Genomic DNA, 19,137 nt, shown 5'->3' on the forward strand with positions numbered 1-19,137 from the left:
TAGCCTCTCGAGCATCACTGTCCGAGGGGTCCTGTTGCCAGCGGGCCTGGTAAGCTGCTAAATTCTGCTGACAGGTGATGAGGACTGGGTCTCTAGCATAAGTAGGAGGAGGACTGGCAGGTGCCTGGGTAGGCATCCTACCACAAGTGACAAACTCTACAATTGTAGAAAGCAAACCCTGATACAAAGAGTCAGCATCAGTAAAGGTACCTTTGGCTTCCAGCATACCAATTCTTGATGCCCAAAACAAGTTGGGGCAAGCGTGCTGTTGGGACTTTGAGCCAAGGCCGCTGTAAGTAAGGAGCAGTGTTAAGGAGAAAAGTGGTTTCCAGAGCAAAATGATCACTGAGGAGGCATGTGAGGAGATGAGTTTCAGCAGAATGCAAAGGGAAATTGATAAAGGCTACATAATCTAGCCTGCCACCCTGAACATGTGTGGGAACACTATCACCAATCAGCATAACATTGTCAGCAGAATCAAGAAAAGCTTTCCACTGCGCACCATTCACATTTGTCGTCTGGTAACTCCCAAGGTCTCTGTGCCGGGCATTAATATCCCCCATTATAATAGATTTTTCTTCCAGTACACATTCTGAAAGGTGAGCAACATGAAAGCCACCGGCATGTACATACAGATTAGCTATCAGGATGGCTTCACCCTGAGTATGTAAACACATAATAATGAATTCTATGCCATTGCTTACACCTTTGTCCCTAAGCATGATGGGAAGTCCCTGCTTAGCATAGACTGCCAGACCTCTGCTACTACCATCAGCACAGGAGAGAACATAAGACACATAACCCCGCAGTGCTGGCACCTCAGGACCAAGCTCCTGCAGTGCAACAATATCAGGCTTATTGGATATAACATAAGAGTGGAAATCAGGGAAACGAGTGTGTAAACCAATAATGTTCCAAGTTAAGGTACGAAAGGGCTTACAGTCCATGTTGAGGGCGGGAGGCAGCAGTGATGGTGTCCAAGCGCTGCATCATGAGAGACACTTGTTGCCCCAAACATTGCACCTGACTCACCACAGTATTAAAGGCATCCTGGTCCATAGTCCCAAGAGCAAGGGTGTTCTGGAGTGGGGTGGAGGAGCCAGCAGATGTTGCAGACACCACTGGGGCACAGTCCATAGCAGTTACCTTGTCAGCGGCCGATGTTTCCTTAGGAGTAGAGAGGGGACCTTTCCTGTCAGTACCCTCAGCAGGAGAAGACGTGGCATGCTCTGGGGAATGGGAGGGCCCATGCTTGTCAGAGTCCTCAGCAGGCACTGATGCAGCTTCTTCAGGACCAGGGGAGGCTTGAGGATGGTCATGCTTGGAGCCCTGGGGCACAGTACTGCAGGCAGAGGCACCCGCCTATACAGAACACTGCTGTGCTTCCAGCTTGCCAAGACGAGCATCAATGCTGGTCACTTGTGTGGTAAGGTCTGCCACCATACTAAGCAGATCCTGAAGCAGGGCATGGGTGCTGGCATCAGGGGGTCCTGTCGCATCCCCTGGCTTGGGTGTGGGAGTAGGAGGAACAGCAAGACTGGCAGTAGTGGTCCTGGAGGGAGGGCACAGAGCGGGGAAGTCTGAGGCAGTAGCAGCGTGACCCAAGAGCAAGGGTGTTCTGGAGTGGGGTGGAGGAGCCAGCAGATGTTGCAGACACCACTGGGGCACAGTCCATAGCAGTTACCTTGTCAGCGGCCGATGTTTCCTTAGGAGTAGAGAGGGGACCTTTCCTGTCAGTACCCTCAGCAGGAGAAGACGTGGCATGCTCTGGGGAATGGGAGGGCCCATGCTTGTCAGAGTCCTCAGCAGGCACTGATGCAGCTTCTTCAGGACCAGGGGAGGCTTGAGGATGGTCATGCTTGGAGCCCTGGGGCACAGTACTGCAGGCAGAGGCACCCGCCTGTACAGAACACTGCTGTGCTTCCAGCTTGCCAAGACGAGCATCAATGCTGGTCACTTGTGTGGTAAGGTCTGCCACCATACTAAGCAGATCCTGAAGCAGGGCATGGGTGCTGGCATCAGGGGGTCCTGTCGCATCCCCTGGCTTGGGTGTGGGAGTAGGAGGAACAGCAAGACTGGCAGTAGTGGTCCTGGAGGGAGGGCACAGAGCGGGGAAGTCTGAGGCAGTAGCAGCGTGACCCAAGAGCAAGGGTGTTCTGGAGTGGGGTGGAGGAGCCAGCAGATGTTGCAGACACCACTGGGGCACAGTCCATAGCAGTTACCTTGTCAGCGGCCGATGTTTCCTTAGGAGTAGAGAGGGGACCTTTCCTGTCAGTACCCTCAGCAGGAGAAGACGTGGCATGCTCTGGGGAATGGGAGGGCCCATGCTTGTCAGAGTCCTCAGCAGGCACTGATGCAGCTTCTTCAGGACCAGGGGAGGCTTGAGGATGGTCATGCTTGGAGCCCTGGGGCACAGTACTGCAGGCAGAGGCACCCGCCTGTACAGAACACTGCTGTGCTTCCAGCTTGCCAAGACGAGCATCAATGCTGGTCACTTGTGTGGTAAGGTCTGCCACCATACTAAGCAGATCCTGAAGCAGGGCATGGGTGCTGGCATCAGGGGGTCCTGTCGCATCCCCTGGCTTGGGTGTGGGAGTAGGAGGAACAGCAAGACTGGCAGTAGTGGTCCTGGAGGGAGGGCACAGAGCGGGGAAGTCTGAGGCAGTAGCAGCGTGACCCCAAGCATTCCCCACTGGGGGTGGTGCAGGCTTGAAGATGGTCGGCTGGTCACCAGCTGCTTCACCAACAGAGGGCTGCCCACGCGAGGCCCCAGGTGAACGTGGCTTGTAGGGGCAGTCACCAGACTGGGCATTATGGGAGCCCAGACAGTTGCAGCACTTGGGAGGGAACTTGAGGCCTTGCGATATTTTCTGGAAGCACACATCAGAGTCGTGAGAGGCAGCACAGTAGCGACAGCGAGGATGGGCCGCCCTGCACCTCCATGCCTTGTGCCCCCACCGGCTGCAGCGGCGACACAGGTCAGGTTCTGGAGCGTAAGCAGTGACATGTTTCTGGCCATACACTCCTGTGAACCTCACCATCTGTGGTATCACACCACGCACTGCCTCGAGAAGCTGTGGACGAGAGGCCCCGCCAACAGTCCGCCTCTTCAGCCAGAGAAAGCCCTCAGGTTCCTCTATTAGGTTGACATTCACATATGTGGGCACATCATGAATAATGATATGTGGGCACATCATGAATAATGACAACACGCGACTGCCTCTCAAAAGTGTCCAAAATAACCCCGTTAAAACCGTCACTCGTCACCTTGGCAGACATTGGCCTGTCTATAAGGGTGATGTAGGGGGCATTCCTACCTTTCTTGAACAACGGTGAAGCGTCAGGGTGTTGACGAAGGAGACCTATGTACCACTCATACTTCCGTGCCGTAGTAGTAAGGGGACAGTCACCTGGGAACCGCAGACGGATCCTACGTGCAACAGCCTCCTCACCTGAAGAGGGAATGGTCATTTCCTGTTCTTCCATCATGGGGGCAGGTTCCTGACTGTCAAGTGCAGCAGCAGAGGCAGATGACCTTGCTGGGGACTGAGAGTGGGGCAGGGACAGCGGGAGATGGTGGTCATCGGCAGGCAGTCTTATCGCATTCATGGCTTCGGTGCTAGAGTGGCTTGCCGCAGTGACGAATCTTTTCAATTAAATAGGAAAAAAGTTTAGTTTATTCTAAATTTGTAGTGTATTGCTATGATCTTAAATAATTAATATGCAACAAATTATACACAATGCACATGATTACAAAACAGAATCATTACTTTCTTAGTTATGGAATTTTTACATCCTTAAGTTAACACAAGTAACTCAAAAATTAAACTTGCATTAAAATTGATATACATATATAATTCGAGCTTCCACCTTTTCCAGTATATATATATATATATATATATATATATATATATATATATATATATATATATATATATATATATATATATATATATATACACACAGTATCCGCAAAAAGTATATGACATCAGATTAGTAAGATTATGTACTTTTTTCAGGAGACAGGAAACGAACAGTTCCTGTTTATATCCTAATTCAAGACAAACTTCTGATCGTGATTGGGGATAACAACACCTCAGTTTCAGGTGTTGAGAATGCCTGTGAATGGGAACAACCAACAGCTGTTACCAATGTTCCTGTAGGGTAGGTCTTTTTTCTAAAGATATAAGTTTGCTACTATACATTGGTATTTGAGATTCATTATGCCTTTCATTATTCATATGTAAACAAGTTTTTTTTTCTTTCTACCAACTGCTAAGTAACATATTGATGGTCCTCATAATTTGCAGTATATTGAAGATCATGGGAGTAGAAATTTTAATTTCTTGTTTATTTTTTTACAGATTTTATTTTCATATTGGACCAAATAATTTCACTCAAATACAAAATAGATACAAAAAATAATTGTATACACATGCAGTAACAGACTAGTTTTGGAAGTGCAGATTTGTAAACTTGATACCAAGGTTTATTAGGGACATACACCTAGTTCTTGTGTTTTGGTTAATTCAGTCCTTGTATGGTTATATTGCAGTCAATCATCATTAACCTCTTCAGTCCGGGGACGTATATATATGTCATGGTGGCTACGCGCGCCAGTCCGGTGACGTATATATACGTCCAGAAGCCTTACCTCCAGTCCGGGGACGTATTATTACGTCTTGCGGGCCATAAGCGTTTTAGATGAGTGTACCCAAGAAAACCAGCAGCCATTCGTTTTCTTAGATATGTATATGATCTAGGAAAATGAATATATGTAACTATTATATCGCAGACAAGAATAAGGCCCGTACCAAGAGTCACGAAGGTTTGAGGTCGAGGGTAGAAGGGAAGGTAATGTGGTACCAAGAGTCGCTGTCATTGTTGGAACGAAGAGCAGAGGGAAGGTCGAAGGGAAGGCATGGGTGCCCTCGTGTCTTCCACATGACCTTTGAAGAAATATTTCATAATTTTCGTAAGCTGGAGTAACCAACAAATAGTATGAACTAAAATCAACATCAAGTAATATTTTCAATCTCAGAAAACCGATAGTTATGTTTCCATGTAAGTTACTATTCTTTTTATAATAGTGAAGGATCGCCTTAAAATCGCGAGGTGAAGGACGCAGTGGATCCAGAAAGCTCGCCACCTAGCTGTTTTATGAAGCTTGTTTTCGTTTGTCAGGAAAGTTACACTGTTTATTTCATGGTAATAAATATTTTCTTTAGTGAGCTCATCATCCAAGCCTATTAAAGACCAAATATGTGCATGGGTTAATGGAGAATAGGAAGTGACTGGTGAACTGCCAACAGACAGAAGGCTGTCAAAGTATGCAAAGAAAAGCCAGTCACAAGGTAAATACTAGCCTGTATAAGCAGGTTTAAAACAAAACCCCAAAGATGTATGTAGGGATGTAGACAGAGAATTTCACAAGCACCCCACTTCACACTAACCCAGGACTTCTTATCAAACTCTCTCTCTCTCTCTCTCTCTCTCTCTCTCTCTCTCTCTCTCTCTCTCTCAACAAAGACAGTGAGTGACATAAGCATTGAGTGCAATAATGTTAAAGCTAAGTCAACAGATAACTTTTCACTGAGTTGGGTGTGATGTGCAAGGATTTAAGTCTAGGTATACTGACAGTATTGTAAGTAGTTCTCAAGATGTATAGTCCTGTATCCAAACTATTTCAGGCCATGATTAATGTAATTCATGATTGACTATACTAATGTGTTAACTATGGAATTTTTAATGATAATGCATACAAATTGTGGTCTAGCAGATCCCAAAGAATACAAATTTGTTAACTCTACAATTGTAATGAACTACCACTGCTTCTTGATATGGATTTTGTAAGACAGTGATTTCCAAACAAATGATAAATTACCACTTTAGGGATAATGGAAGGATACAGAAAAAAAAGAAAGTTAAGAATTTTGGAAATTATGAAAACACTGCAGTCTGTAAAGTTGTTGAATAAACCTGTTATAAATACATAGTGAAATTGAGCAACAACAATAAACATTCAGAACATACATATACAAAACTTGAAAAGAAGAAAAATTATTAAAGTGTGTGGCAAGCCAGGTTTCAATAAGGAATGCTTGAGGACACAGATATTCAATAACTCTGATCACATGTGGGCTTGTTACTCACTACCTGAGCCTGCCTCTTTTTCATATTGTCAGTTTCTCTCTGAGCACCAGGTGATGCTAAAATCTTGAATTTTTATTTAGCTATAAATATCTTAATATTAAAAAATGTTAATGTCATTAAATGACTTGGTGAGTGGTTTGGCCCGGTCACAGCTTCTTCCCTCCATTCTTGTAGCGCGCACTGTGGTTTTGTTGTCGTTCGTGAACCTCCAATCCGGATTACAGTTATACCAATACCGAAACAACTGTTATCAACTCATGCTAGCGGCAGACCTCTCGCGGCCCTACCTTCCACGGCGACTCTTGGTACGGATTGGAGGTAAGGGTGAAGGCTTTGCCTTGCTGGTCGAAGGGAAGGTCCGTGCCTTGGCCTTCGCGACTCTTGGTACGGCCCTAAGTTTTCGCATGAAGGTTTATTTTTTCTCTGTTTCGTCAGCTTTAGCAGCCACAGCCACCAGCTTACAGAGAGAGAGAGAGAGAGAGAGAGAGAGAGAGAGAGAGAGAGAGAGAGAACTTATCAGTCTCACATGTTAGGTGATAATCCTATCCCCCCTCCTCTCTCTCTCTCTCTCTCTCTCTCTCTCTCTCTCTCTCTCTCTCTCTCTCTCTCTCTCTCAGTGTTTCCATTCGTAGTTTTTTGCAGGTTTTCGTGTGTGTGTGTGTGTGTGTGTGTGTGTGTGTGTGTGTGTGTGTGTGTGTGTGTGTGTGTGTGTGTGTGTATTTACCTAGTTGTATTTACCTAGTTGTAGTTTTACAGGGCCTGGGCTTTATGCTCGTGTGGCCCCGTCTCCATATCTACACTTATCCAATCTTACTTTAAAAGTGTGCACACTCGTTGCAGACACTACTTCTTCATCTAAACTGTTCCACGTCTCAATACATCTCTGCGGGAAACTATATTTTTTTATATCTCTCAGACATCTTCCCTTTCTCAGCTTTTTACTATGCGATCTTGTGCTTGGTGTCATATTCTTCTCTCAGGATCAGTTTCTCATTATCCACTTGGTCCATTCCATTGATCAATTTATAGACTTGTATCAGGTCTCCTCTCTCCTTCTTTGTTCCAAGGTTGGTAGATCCATAGCCTTTAGTCTCTCCTCATATGTCATCCCTTCAAGTTCTGGGACCATTCTTGTAGCCATTTTTGTAGCCTCTCCAATTTTCTTATGTGTTTCTTTTATGAGGGGTCCACACTACTCCTGCATATTCCAATCTGGGTCTTATTATAGTATTTATCAATTTCTTCATCATTTCTTTGTCCATGTAGTGAAATGCTACTCCAATATTTCTTAGCAAATTATATGTTTCTCTAAAAATTCTATCAATATGGCTTACTGGTTGATTGTTTTCTTCCATCGTCACTCCTAAGTCCTTTTCCTTTTGACTTTCTCCAGTTCTACTCCATCTCCCATCTTATAGATTTCCACAGGTCGTCTTTCACTCTTTCCCATTTCCATGACATGGCTTTTGTTCACATTGAATTCCATTTCCCACTTCTTACTCCATTCCCAGATCTTATTTAGGTCTTCTTGCAGTATTTCACAATCCTCCTTTTGCTTTATAACTCTGCACAGTTTCGTATCATCCGCAAACAAATTTATGTAGCTGTTCACTCCTTCTGGCATGTCGTTAATATAAATGAGGAAAAGTACTGGTGCCAATACTGACCCCTGTGGCACTCCGCTTTCTGCTGCTCTCCACTTGGACTTCATATCTTTAACTACCGTCCTTATTTCTCTCCCCCTCAAATAATTTTCTATCCATCTCAATGTGCTTCCTTTTAAGCCACCCTTCTCCTCTAACTTCCACAGTAATCTTGCGTGTGGCACTTTGTCAAACGCCTTTTTTAAATCCAAATAGATGCAGTCAACCCATCCTCTCTCTCTTGTACTCTATCAACTATTCTAGAATAGAAACTCAATAAATTAGTTACACAAGACCGTCCTTTTCTAAAACCAAATTGGCTATTTGATATTAATTTGTTGTCTTCAAGGAACTCGATCCATTGTTTCTTTATTATTCTTTCACACATCTTGCATATTACACTAGTTAGTGATACCGGTCTGTAATTTAAAGGTTCTTCCTTCCTTCCGCTCTTATATATGGGAACCACCTCAGCTCTTTTCCATTCTACTGGCACTGTTCCATTTTCTATTGAGCATTTTATGATGTTGTATATAGGACTTGCTAGTTCTTCCCTACATTCTTTCAGTATTCTGCCTGAGACTTCATCCGGTCCCATTGCCTTCTCTTCATCCAGTTCCTTCATTAACTCTTTTATTTCAAGCTTGGTTACTTTAATCTCTTTCATATAGATTGTCTCTCTATTACCCTGTGGCCTCTCAAATTTGGATTCTTTAGTAAAGACCTCCTTTGAATTTTTTATTTAATAGTTCTGCCATACTTTTTGGGTCTTCCACCATCCCGTTCTCTCCTTTTAACCTTTCTATTGTTTCTTTTTGCCTAATTTTTCCATTTATGAATCTATAGAACAATTTTGGTTGCTCCTTACATTTTTCGACAATATCTTTTTCGAAGTTCTTTTCCTCTTCCTTCCTCACCTTAACATATTCATTTCTTGCTGCCTTGAAGTTTTCCTTGTTTGTTGGATTCCTATTTCTCCTCCACCTTTTCCATGCTCCATCTCTTTTCTCCTTTGCCCTAGCACACCTTGCATTAAACCAATCTTTCTTTCCTTCTTCTTTTGGTCTATATTTTGGGACATATTCCTGACTCCTGTTTTGTATATTTCCAAAAATAAGTTATATTTGTCTTGCATTGTCTCTGAGTTTTCCATCTCCTCCCAGTCTACGTTTTAAAATAGTTCTTGAGATTCTCAATATCAGCCTTTCTGTAATTTAATCGGTCTCCTTTGTATGAATCGTCTCTATCTTCCTTTCCTTCTTCTATATCTATTTCTAATATTGCATGGTCACTCTTTCCCAATGGGCACTTATATCTTATATCGTCATTCATTTGTATACCCTTGTAAAAACTAGGTCCAATCTCGCCGGCTCGTCGTTTCCTCTGAATCTTGTGCATTCCTTTACTCTGGTCCATCATATTGTCTATCATTAGGTTCAAGAATCTTTCTCCCAGGCTTCTTCCCCATACCACTTTCATAATTTTCCCAGTCCACTTCTTTACAGTTGAAATCTCCTACTAATATCACTTTTCTCCTTTCTTTAACGATTCTCATTAGACTCCTTATTGTGTCATCTATCATGTCTTTATATTCTTGATTGGTCCATGAATTTGTTTTTGGTGGCACATATGTTACAATGATTGTTAACTCTTTTTTATTAATATGCATCTTAATATACAATACTTCTGCTTTTCCTTCCCCACATTCCACTTGGTTTATCTCCTTCCTTAACATTATCATGACTCCTCCTCCTCCTTTTCCCACTCTGTCTCTTCTCCATACATTATACCTATTATCCAAATCTATTATGATTGCCTCATTTAGTTTTGTTTCAGCCAGGCATACAATATCGGGATTTTCTTTCCTTATGTAATCTCTTAATTCTAATTTACTTGATAAAACCCCGTCTGTGTTCGTATACATCATTTTTAGTCTTTTGCCTTCATCATTTTTAGTTAAACTTGTTCCACTTTTTTCTCTTCCTTCTCGTTTATATACCATTTCCTTATCCTGTCTCCTAGAATTCTCCAAAAAAATGCCTTCTTCTCCTCTTCTGACCTTTCATTATTCTTTTCCTTACTGCTGCTGCCAGTTCATTGTATCTCTTCCTTTCTTCCTCATTTCTATTTTTCTTTATATAGATATCCTTACAGCCTTCTGTTTCTCTAAGTTTTGTTGTTCTATATAATATTTCTTCTGTTGCTGCTTGTGATTTTAGTAGTATTTTAATTGGTCTCGTTTTTCCTTCTTGATATGGTCCCATTCTGTTTATTTCTTCTACTTCCTCTTCCAAGTTCTGCCTATCTTCATCATTAAGATTCTTCAGTAGGTCTTTGACTGATTTCATTTCTTCTTTTTCTCTTTTGGTCTATATTTTATATTTTTTTCTTTTATTCCAAATACGACTACACTCTTCTTTTTTTCTGCAATTTCTCTAACTAGATTTTCTTTTGTCTTGAGGACTCCTATAATTTTGTTTGTCATATTTTCTTCTTTTTCTTTAAGTTGTTCTTGAATCACCTCCTGAAAATCGGCCTTATCTTTCTTATCTTGGACTCTCCATGCTTGTACTTCTTTTTTAATCACGTTCTGTACTCTTTCCTCTTCCTTGTTTACTAGATCTTTCAGCTTCTCCGTTTCTTTCTCGGCTTTACCGAGTCCTTCTTCCATCTACTTCCTTTTTTAGTTCTTCGTTTTCCGCTCTTAGCCTAGCTTCATTTTCTTCCACTTTTCTTATCCTTTCTCTCAGTCTTATAAACTCCATTTCCTGTTCTTTATTCTCTTTTCATTTCCATCTTCTCCTTTATCAGTTTATCTACTTTACATTCAATATTGAACACTCTCTTAAGTAGTGAAGTTGTCGTCGTGTGTGTGTGTGTGTGTGTGTGTATTTACCTAGTTGTAGTTTTACAGGGCCTGGGCTTTATGCTCGTGTGGTCCCGTCTCCATATCTACACTTATCCAATTTTTCTTTAAAACTATGTACACTCTTTGCTGATACCACTTCCTCACTCAAACTGTTCCAAGTCTCAACACATCTTTGCGGGAAACTAAATTTTTTAACATCTCTCAGACATCGTCCCTTCCTTAGTTTCTTACTATGCGATCTTGTGCTTCTAAAGTCATATTCTTCTCTCAGGATCAGTTTCTCATTATCCACTTCATCCATTCCGTTAATCAATTTATAAACTTGTATCAGATCCCCTCTCTCTCTTCTCTGCTCCAAGGTTGGTAGATCCAATGCCTTTAGTCTCTCCATGTGTGTGTGTGTGTGTGTGTGTGTGCTGACATATCGAAGCTCTCAGCCTCTCTCTCTCTCTCTCTCTCTCTCTCTCTCTCTCTCTCTCTCTCTCTCGCGCGCGCAATTTATTTCGCGTTTGAAATAATGTATATTTTGCATGACAGGTATATGTTGCCATTTGCTACACATACTGGCATGCAAATGCTAGATATATTAGGGGACTCTTTTCAATAATAAATAACAGTGTTTACCGCAAATGAGATGCTTCACTCTGATAGAAGACGCTTTAGGCTATCTGTACAGACAGAAATATGGCAATTCATGATTGCTACCAGGCCACAGCCCTCCACCTCCGACTTCACAGCACTCCCGTCCACCTTCGTCTTTCCTTCACAGCCCTCCACCTCCGGCTTCACAGCACTCCCCTCCACCTCCGCCTTTCCCTCACAGCCCTCCACTTATGCCTTTCCCCCACAGCCCTCCACCTCCGCCATCACAGCACTACCACCCAAGAGATTCAGGGAGAAATCTCCCGAATTATAATAAAAAAAAAAAAAAAACGTAATAAAATATAAAAAGTAAAATTTTGTATTGTTTTCCTTTTTAGCATAGCAATGGGAAATGTATTGTAACATACAAATATTTTTACCACCACCCAAGAGATTCAAGGAGAAATCTCCCGAATTGTAATAAAAAAAAACGTAATAAAATATAAAAAGTAAAATTTTGTATTGTTTTCCTTTTTAGCATAGTAATGGGAAGTGTATTGTAACATACAAATATTTTTACACATCCTGATATATAGTATGTGATGAATATATTGAGTTTATGGCTAAAACATTGATTATTCAATACTAAAGCTTCAAATCTTGGCGCGCACGGGCCGCCCGGATGGAGTGTGGTGTGTGTTTTCTAACTTCCGGGGCGATTGGGTTAAGTGTACAGTACTTGACAAAATTTTGTACGCGGCGACCGTAAATACGCGACACAGCAATCCGCGAAATCATTGCATGGAAAGAATTATGAGGATTTGAAAATAATTATGACGACTATATGGCAATAGTGTGACGTCACCGCAGTCCTGAGGTAACGGATTTAGGATACGTACTGGCCCGCCACGAGTGGTCAGTGTAGCATAGTAGTGTAGCCTCAGGCTGCCATATTGAGGGGACATAAGCTGCCTGATTGTTTTCTAATCCGTAGAATTTCTTTTCAAAGTTCTGGGTGGATTTCCATAGCCAGTGATTTTATTATGGCTAATAGCAAAGAGTTGGGACAGGATACCATAGCCCAGATCATTGCTCTGAAGGAAGCTGGCCACCAAACTAAAGAAGTGAGTGACTATCTTGGTCTGGCTAGATCAACAGTGCAGAAGTGGTACGCGCGCTTTTGTGAAAACGGATGCATGCAAACTCCAGCCCCCAAAAAACGTTCAGGACGGCCTAGAAAAACATCTTCAAGATCTTTGACAATTATCAAGTGTGCCCTTGAGAAAAGTCCTCATGTTACAGCCAGAATAGTGAAGGAACAGAACCCTGGGGTGTTAGGAGAAGTTTCAGTAAGGACTGTATCACGCCGAGTAAATGAACTTTGCTACACCAGCCACAAGCCTGTGCGCAAGCCCCTTGTTACACGTAGACAGAGAGAAAAGCGCATTCATTTTGCAAAGAAGTATCAAACATGGAGTGAAGAGGACTGGTTGAATGTTTTGTGGTCTGATGAGGCCACTTTTAATGTTACATGCAACAGAGGAAGCCATGTCTACCGTCGTCAAGGAAGTGATCCTCTTGACCCTTGATATCTGAAAAACACTGACAAATTCCTGGATTCGTTGATGGTATGGGGATGCTTTTCTGGTAGTGGTTTAGGCCCTTTAGTTGTGCTGCCTAGAAGCATTAGAGTTAACCAGAATGTGTACCTGGAGCTTCTCAGTGACCATTTGCCAGATGCATTTGACAAGTTAGGGGCCAGAGTGTTTCAACAGGATGGTGCCCCTGCCCACACTGCCAAATCTATAACAACTTGGCTCAGTGACTGTGGTGTTTATAAAAAAAAAAAAAAAAAAAAAAAACTGGCAAGGGAACAGTCCCAATTTAAACCCAATATAAAATTTTGTGGCACATTATCAAACATCTGCAGGGCCGGGACGTCAGTACACTACCCAAGTTGGAGGCAGCCATTCGTGACGCCTGGATTAATATCCCCTCCAGACATCTTCACAATCTTGCTGCATCCCTTCCACGTCGTCTTAAGGCTGTGTTGAAGCGCAAAGGTCACCCTACAAAATATTAAGTGAGTAGAAATGCTTTGAATGTATAATTTTCCATAAGTAATTGTGCCTTTGCTCCATGAATTCGTCGTGTGTTTGTGGTTGCCGCGTACTTTTGTCGAGTACTGTAGGGTTCAAATAACACACACCTGCATATTATAACAAAAATATGCTCTCTTAAGTGTCAGAAACATTCAGTATCCTCCACTTTCCCACAGTTAGTACAGCGAGCTATGGCAGGAAAGCCAGAACATCGAGCTGCTGCAGAGGGACAATAACTTCCAGTGCACCCATCCTCTGCATCATTGCAGAATCTTGCCAAGATGACATTTGAGGAGTTTCATCACCTGTCTGAGAAAGAGAAAAATAGATAGGGTTTAATATGTTGATATGCAATATAAACTAGCTCAAATATTAAAAAAAGTAATTCTTTCCCATCTCCTCTTTCAGTAATATTACATTATTTTATTTACATTTTGTATGGTAACCGTGGCGATGTAATAAGGAGGCGTAATCAAGGCAAATGCCACGAACAGCACATTTCTCAGTGGGCGGCACAAGCGAGGCTACTGAGAGTATTGGTGTTCAGACCCGTTATTTTAGAATTTGCAACATTGAAGGCATACAAATAATGATTTAAAGTTGATGTATGTATAATATGTATACATAATACACAAATGCTTAATATCACATTTTAATTACTTTCATGCGCAGCATTTCCAGGTTTCGCCCTATGTAAATCTATCTCTCATTACACCGCTGCATGAAAGGACTGTGGTATTTAACAGAGTATAAAACATTGTGATGTGTCACCTTAGCATTATTCACTACCTATCTTGGGAAAAAAAATTAAAGTAAAAAAATAATCCAGCAATATGTAAACCTAATTCCAACTAAAGCAATTTATGTAAAGTGGTTCTGAACTGATAAGAAAGCAAAATTCAGTGTTTATATTAGAAGAAATATCTTGGTTAGGTTATGTCTGGCTAGATTAAACTTGGTTTGGCTAAGTTTAGTTAGGTTAAATTGGGTTATGTAAGTTTAGTTGCACATATAAAACTGAGTTAGGTTATCTTTGGTCAAGTTACATTGAGTTAAGTTTCATTACATTAACTTTGGTTAGGTTCAATTTGTTAAGGTTAAGATTAGTTAGGTTATGTTGGGTTAGGTTAACTTTGTTTGGATTAAACAGTTAGGTTGGATCAGATTATATTATTTGCTTCACAATTAATGACATGATAATATATTATTTGCTTCAGTACACTTCATACATTCAGCCATATGGTGTACACAAGGCAGTTCCTTTTTACCACCCTTGAAATAATCCAATATTAATTTTATCCATACTTTCATCCAATAGTCTTTTAAAGCTACTCATCTCAGCAATTACATGTTTACTCAGCCCATTCACAACTATGTTAGAGAATGAATATCTACCTACATGTTATGCATATCATAGTTTTTTCGAGCTACATCCATTGTCATGTGTCCTATCCTATTTCTAAAACCTGATTGGTTTCTTTTACTAATTCCTTTCACCCATTTGAAAAAAAGAAAACATGGTGAATGTTTTATTAATATTCATGCTTTACAGCTCCACAATACACTGATACAGCATAATTGTTACTCACCTTAGTAAAATCACCATGTCAGGTGTTCCTTTGTGTTGGACTTTGAAGGATATCTCGTAACATGTCTGTCACAAATGTGACTAGTGTACGATCCAAGCAATTCATCTTGACGAGTTTTTTGTTATTATAATCACGTAGCACGTCTTTCCGAGGAGGAAAATTCTTCAGGTGACGTCTGTGGTCTTGTTGCGGCGCCATGTTTTACTGTCCTTGGCGCTACTCAGCACCGCTAGGCCACCTCCGCACTTGACCTAGGAATTTCTCGTGTTAGGCAAATTCCTAGAATGCAAAAGCTTTTATAAGTAGATCCTAATGTTTCCTAGGCAAAATATGCATCCTAGGCAAAGTTTTTGTCCTAGGCACCTTTTATAAATATGGCCCTATAACCACTGTGATAAGACCTAGACTGGAATATGCAGCAGTGGTCTGGCCACCATATTGGCAGAAATAAGAGATCTTCCCTATGAAGAAAGACTGAAGGAAATGGAATTAGCAACCTTGAAGGATAGACGGGAAAGAAGTGACCTAATAACAATGTATAAGTTAGTACACCGTATGGAAAAGAAAGACAAGACCTGGTAACACTGATGGAGGAGGATGGGGATAGGCAAACAAGAGGATATTCTAAGATCATGAAAAGTCAGTGTCTGAGGAACATTAAGAAGTTCAGTTTTCCACGTAGGACGGTGTACATCTGGAATGGATTAGTGATGAGATTGAAGGATAGACGGGAAAGAAGTGACCTAATAACAATGTATAAGTTAATACACTGTATGGAAAAGATAGACAAGACTTGGTAACAATGATGGAGGAGGATTGGGATAGGCAAACAAGAGGATATTCTAAGATCATGAAAAGTCAGTGTCCGAGGAACATTAAGAAGTTCAGTTTTCCACGTAGGACGGTGTACATCTGGAATGGATTAGTGATGAGATTGTAACAGCAGAAAGTGTGCACAAATTTAAGGAGACAGGTCACTATGAGTCCCACTTAAACCTTGTAACATACTCTATAACTAGGTAAATACACACACACACACACACTCAGCAGATATGTCTCCACACAGATTATTACTGATTGACAAGTAGGTAAATAACAAGGTCAGGTTTTAGTAGCCTGGTATAGTACAGAAAGTAGAGAAATATTTGATATTGATTTACCCAGGTTTATTCCCTTGACTGTATAGTAATGAAATAAGAGAAAAAATTTGTCATTCATGATATGTAAAGTCCCCATGTGTAAGAACCACATGATTAAAATAATCTGTGTTCCTCAGCACATTCAAGCTACACTGCATGCTGCTCTGGAACTGTTATGAGCAGCCAGAATCCACTCAGACCATTGAAGTGCCCTGTACAACCACAACTTTACCTTTCACCTGTCAGTATGTATGACCTACCTGAAATTGTGGCAAACAGTTCACTGTGTATTGGTTTGCTCATAAAACCAACAGGCTGCTAAGGGACATTTAATTGGCAGACAGATGTATGTACTGCCACACACTAGATAGTCAGGTAATAATGAGGCATGAGTGGTATCAGTAGTGTGCCTCCATTAGTGGTCTTTGTGCTGCCTTACAGTTTTTGTCTCTAGCAGATACACTACCCTTCCCCTCCACTAACTTTATTGTGTTAACATGCATTCTTATGATTTATATTTTAGCACTGTTGAAGATCTTTGGTTGGATTGAAACAAATTAAGCAAATAACATATGATAAATCTTTATTAACAGTTTTATTCCTTTACATACAAAAATCCATTCTAACAAGATAACTTCAATGCAGAAGATTTTTCCTTTTCCTACATCCTTACATCCCCATGGGTAGTGTCTCCTAATAGTCAGGGAACAGTACTTGTACTGGCTTCATGGATGACAAGTGTTGGTGTGGTCCTCAGTCTGCATTAATGCCTTGCTATGGGTCATGGTTGCTCTGGCTGTAGGAATAACTTGTGTTGGTGTTGTCATATGGAGAGAATAGTTGTGTACTCTCCCATGTGTGAAGGCAGTAGTTTGGTGATGCAGATGCCATAGTGTGACCTGACTCCCTGTGTGTGGTGGCACACAGTTAATTTTATGAAGGTAATGAATTCAGTGAACTGCTTGCTTTAGGTGAGGTAGTCAGATGGACTTAGTTGATAGAGATAGGAGTTAAGGCAGATTCACACATGTCAATATGCAGCTGAAATATCAAGTTGATAGTTTCCAACTGAATATTGGTGCCTAGCAACTGGAGAAACAAGTCACAAAACAAGACCAACATTGGTCTTGTTCAGTTGATTTGCAATGTTGTGATGTCACAAAGAAAGGTTTGACAATGTGGTGTCCAGATGTAGAAAAGATGTTGGAGTTACTGAGGGAAAAAAAGAGCACATCTGGAAACCTAATAATGAATTACACAGCAAAAATAGCTTATGCAAATTGATGTTCAATGAGATAGCTCCCACTCTCCAAGAACTGTTCCCTTCTATGCAGAGTATTGTTGGAAGTGAAGATTGAATACTTGTGATGATTTAATTTGATCATCACTGGGAGGAAGAATCTTGTTGGGTAGCTGGGTAGCTGTTTGTTTACATTCACTTCCCGCCAACTAGCCGATACTTTCCAGTTGTTATATGTCAACATGTTCCGACTGGAAGGGCTCTGTCATTACTTCTAGTAGCGACTTGCAATTTCAGTTGCATATTGACGTGTGAACCTGCCTTTATGAGTGAGCAGTAGGGAATTCACTGGTCTGGGAGAGGGAGCTTTGGTTAAATATTGAGTGAGTCATTGCAGGGTACTGTACTTATAGCTTGGAAGTCCCCATCACAAGTTATTCAGTGTGATCCCCAAGTATGTGAATGTTTAACCACTAGTACTTTCAAACTTTCATTCATTTTATCTTATATAGTCGGAGTATCAAAATTCTATGCAAAATTCCATTAATTTTATTACGAGATAAAGGAATAAACTAAAGTCTTCATCCAATATTTTTCTTTTTCAGGGTATTGTAATCAGACCTTGTAATACGCAGTGGAGACTCAGTACTCAAACTTAATTAATTTGAAATGGCTGTTCGAGTATCAAAAAGTTGACTATCAATACCCATAATTCAGGTAATTCGTTCTAATCTCAACAAAACCTAAAGTTTTTAATTTTTTTTTTTTTTTTTTAATATATATATAATTTTGATTTGTACATACCATAAGTGAAAGCTGGTGATGGATAACATGGAAGAGGAGGGGAGAAGGGTGGGGAAATGGAGGGAGGTTGTCGAAGGACAAGTCACCATCCATGACGTCTGGTGTGATTCCTGTGAACCTACTAATCGAGGGATGTGGCTCACTAACACTTGCACTTTCATTAGATTCCTTTTTTTTTTACTACCAATAAGCCTCTCTGGTGCTATAGTAAGTTTCCAAATGAAAAACTACCAACAAAACACAGAAGAATGTTGTTTTCCTCAAGACTGCAGCAGGACTAGTGATGTACACTGGTATCCGGTATACCGGAATATCAACATTTTTTACCAGTAATACGAGTACCGGGAGCAGAACGGGACAATGGCAGTGGCGGGGAGAGAGAGGCCAGAGATTTGTTTACAACCATGTATGCTGCCATTCTGTTACCAGTTATTTTCACAACTAATAAGCCTTTGGTGTTAATGTAAGTTTATAATTGAAAAGCTAGACAAAATGCAAGTTTATTAATGAAAAACTACAGACAAAATGAATGAGAATGTTATTCTAAAGACAGCAGCAGCACAATTGGTGGAGGGGAGGGAGGGAGAGGCCAAGGAGCCTTTTGTCTACAACCATGTGTGTGGACATTCGACTATCAGGTATCTTGAGTAATAAATCAAACTTGCGTTTGAGTATTGAAAAATTTGACTAGTACTAGTTGGTAATAATCTTTGTGGAAAATACAGTATAGACTAGAGATGGACAAACTTTTCAGTGAAAGGGCCACATTAGAAAAAAAAAAAAGTTACAGGGCTACTTTACATATTAATCCCAAAACAATTAATATGTAAAACAGACAAAATGAAAGGCTTTTAAAGGAAAAACCTGGTCTCCCATGCATATTTACATCTGTGGGAGAAAAATAAAATGTTCACAATGCTATTTGGTGTTGCTTGGTAACTGTACCAAAATTTGCTAAATTTGATACATTTGAGAAGCTGCATGAATTCCTTTGGTGGGCTGCATGCAGCCTGCAG

General features: G+C 41.0%; 1 protein-coding gene and 1 long non-coding RNA gene across 4 annotated transcripts; one reads left to right on the top strand and one right to left on the bottom strand.

The window, feature by feature from the left end:
- Nucleotides 1–2,017: 2,017 nt before the first annotated feature.
- On the bottom strand, nucleotides 2,018–13,592 carry LOC123505433. Of its 3 annotated transcripts, none has more exons than XM_045256714.1 (2): nucleotides 13,457–13,592; nucleotides 2,018–3,646 (listed from the first exon to the last, which is right to left on the bottom strand). In XM_045256714.1, the coding sequence occupies exon 2, from the start codon at nucleotides 3,195–3,197 to the stop codon at nucleotides 2,019–2,021; it is 1,179 nt and encodes a 392-aa protein (XP_045112649.1). In that variant the 5' UTR covers nucleotides 3,198–3,646; nucleotides 13,457–13,592; the 3' UTR covers nucleotide 2,018. The 3 variants fall into 3 exon arrangements, with proteins under 3 accessions (XP_045112649.1, XP_045112650.1, XP_045112651.1); XM_045256715.1 differs by lacking the exon at nucleotides 13,457–13,592 and adding an exon at nucleotides 4,815–5,276; XM_045256716.1 differs by lacking the exon at nucleotides 13,457–13,592 and adding an exon at nucleotides 4,655–5,276.
- Nucleotides 11,944–14,117, top strand: LOC123505435. Its single transcript, XR_006675129.1, has 2 exons — nucleotides 11,944–13,330; nucleotides 13,526–14,117. It is a non-coding gene; the product is annotated as an uncharacterized LOC123505435 (long non-coding RNA).
- The last annotated feature ends 5,020 nt before the right edge of the window (nucleotides 14,118–19,137 follow it).

This window comes from Portunus trituberculatus, chromosome 18, assembly GCF_017591435.1.
Source record: "Portunus trituberculatus isolate SZX2019 chromosome 18, ASM1759143v1, whole genome shotgun sequence".
Lineage (NCBI taxonomy): Eukaryota > Metazoa > Arthropoda > Malacostraca > Decapoda > Portunidae > Portunus > Portunus trituberculatus.

Coding starts and splice junctions, on each gene's coding strand:
- LOC123505433 (XM_045256714.1), bottom strand. CDS start 3,197: ATGATGTGCCCACATATCATTATTCATGATGTGCCCACATATGTGAAT.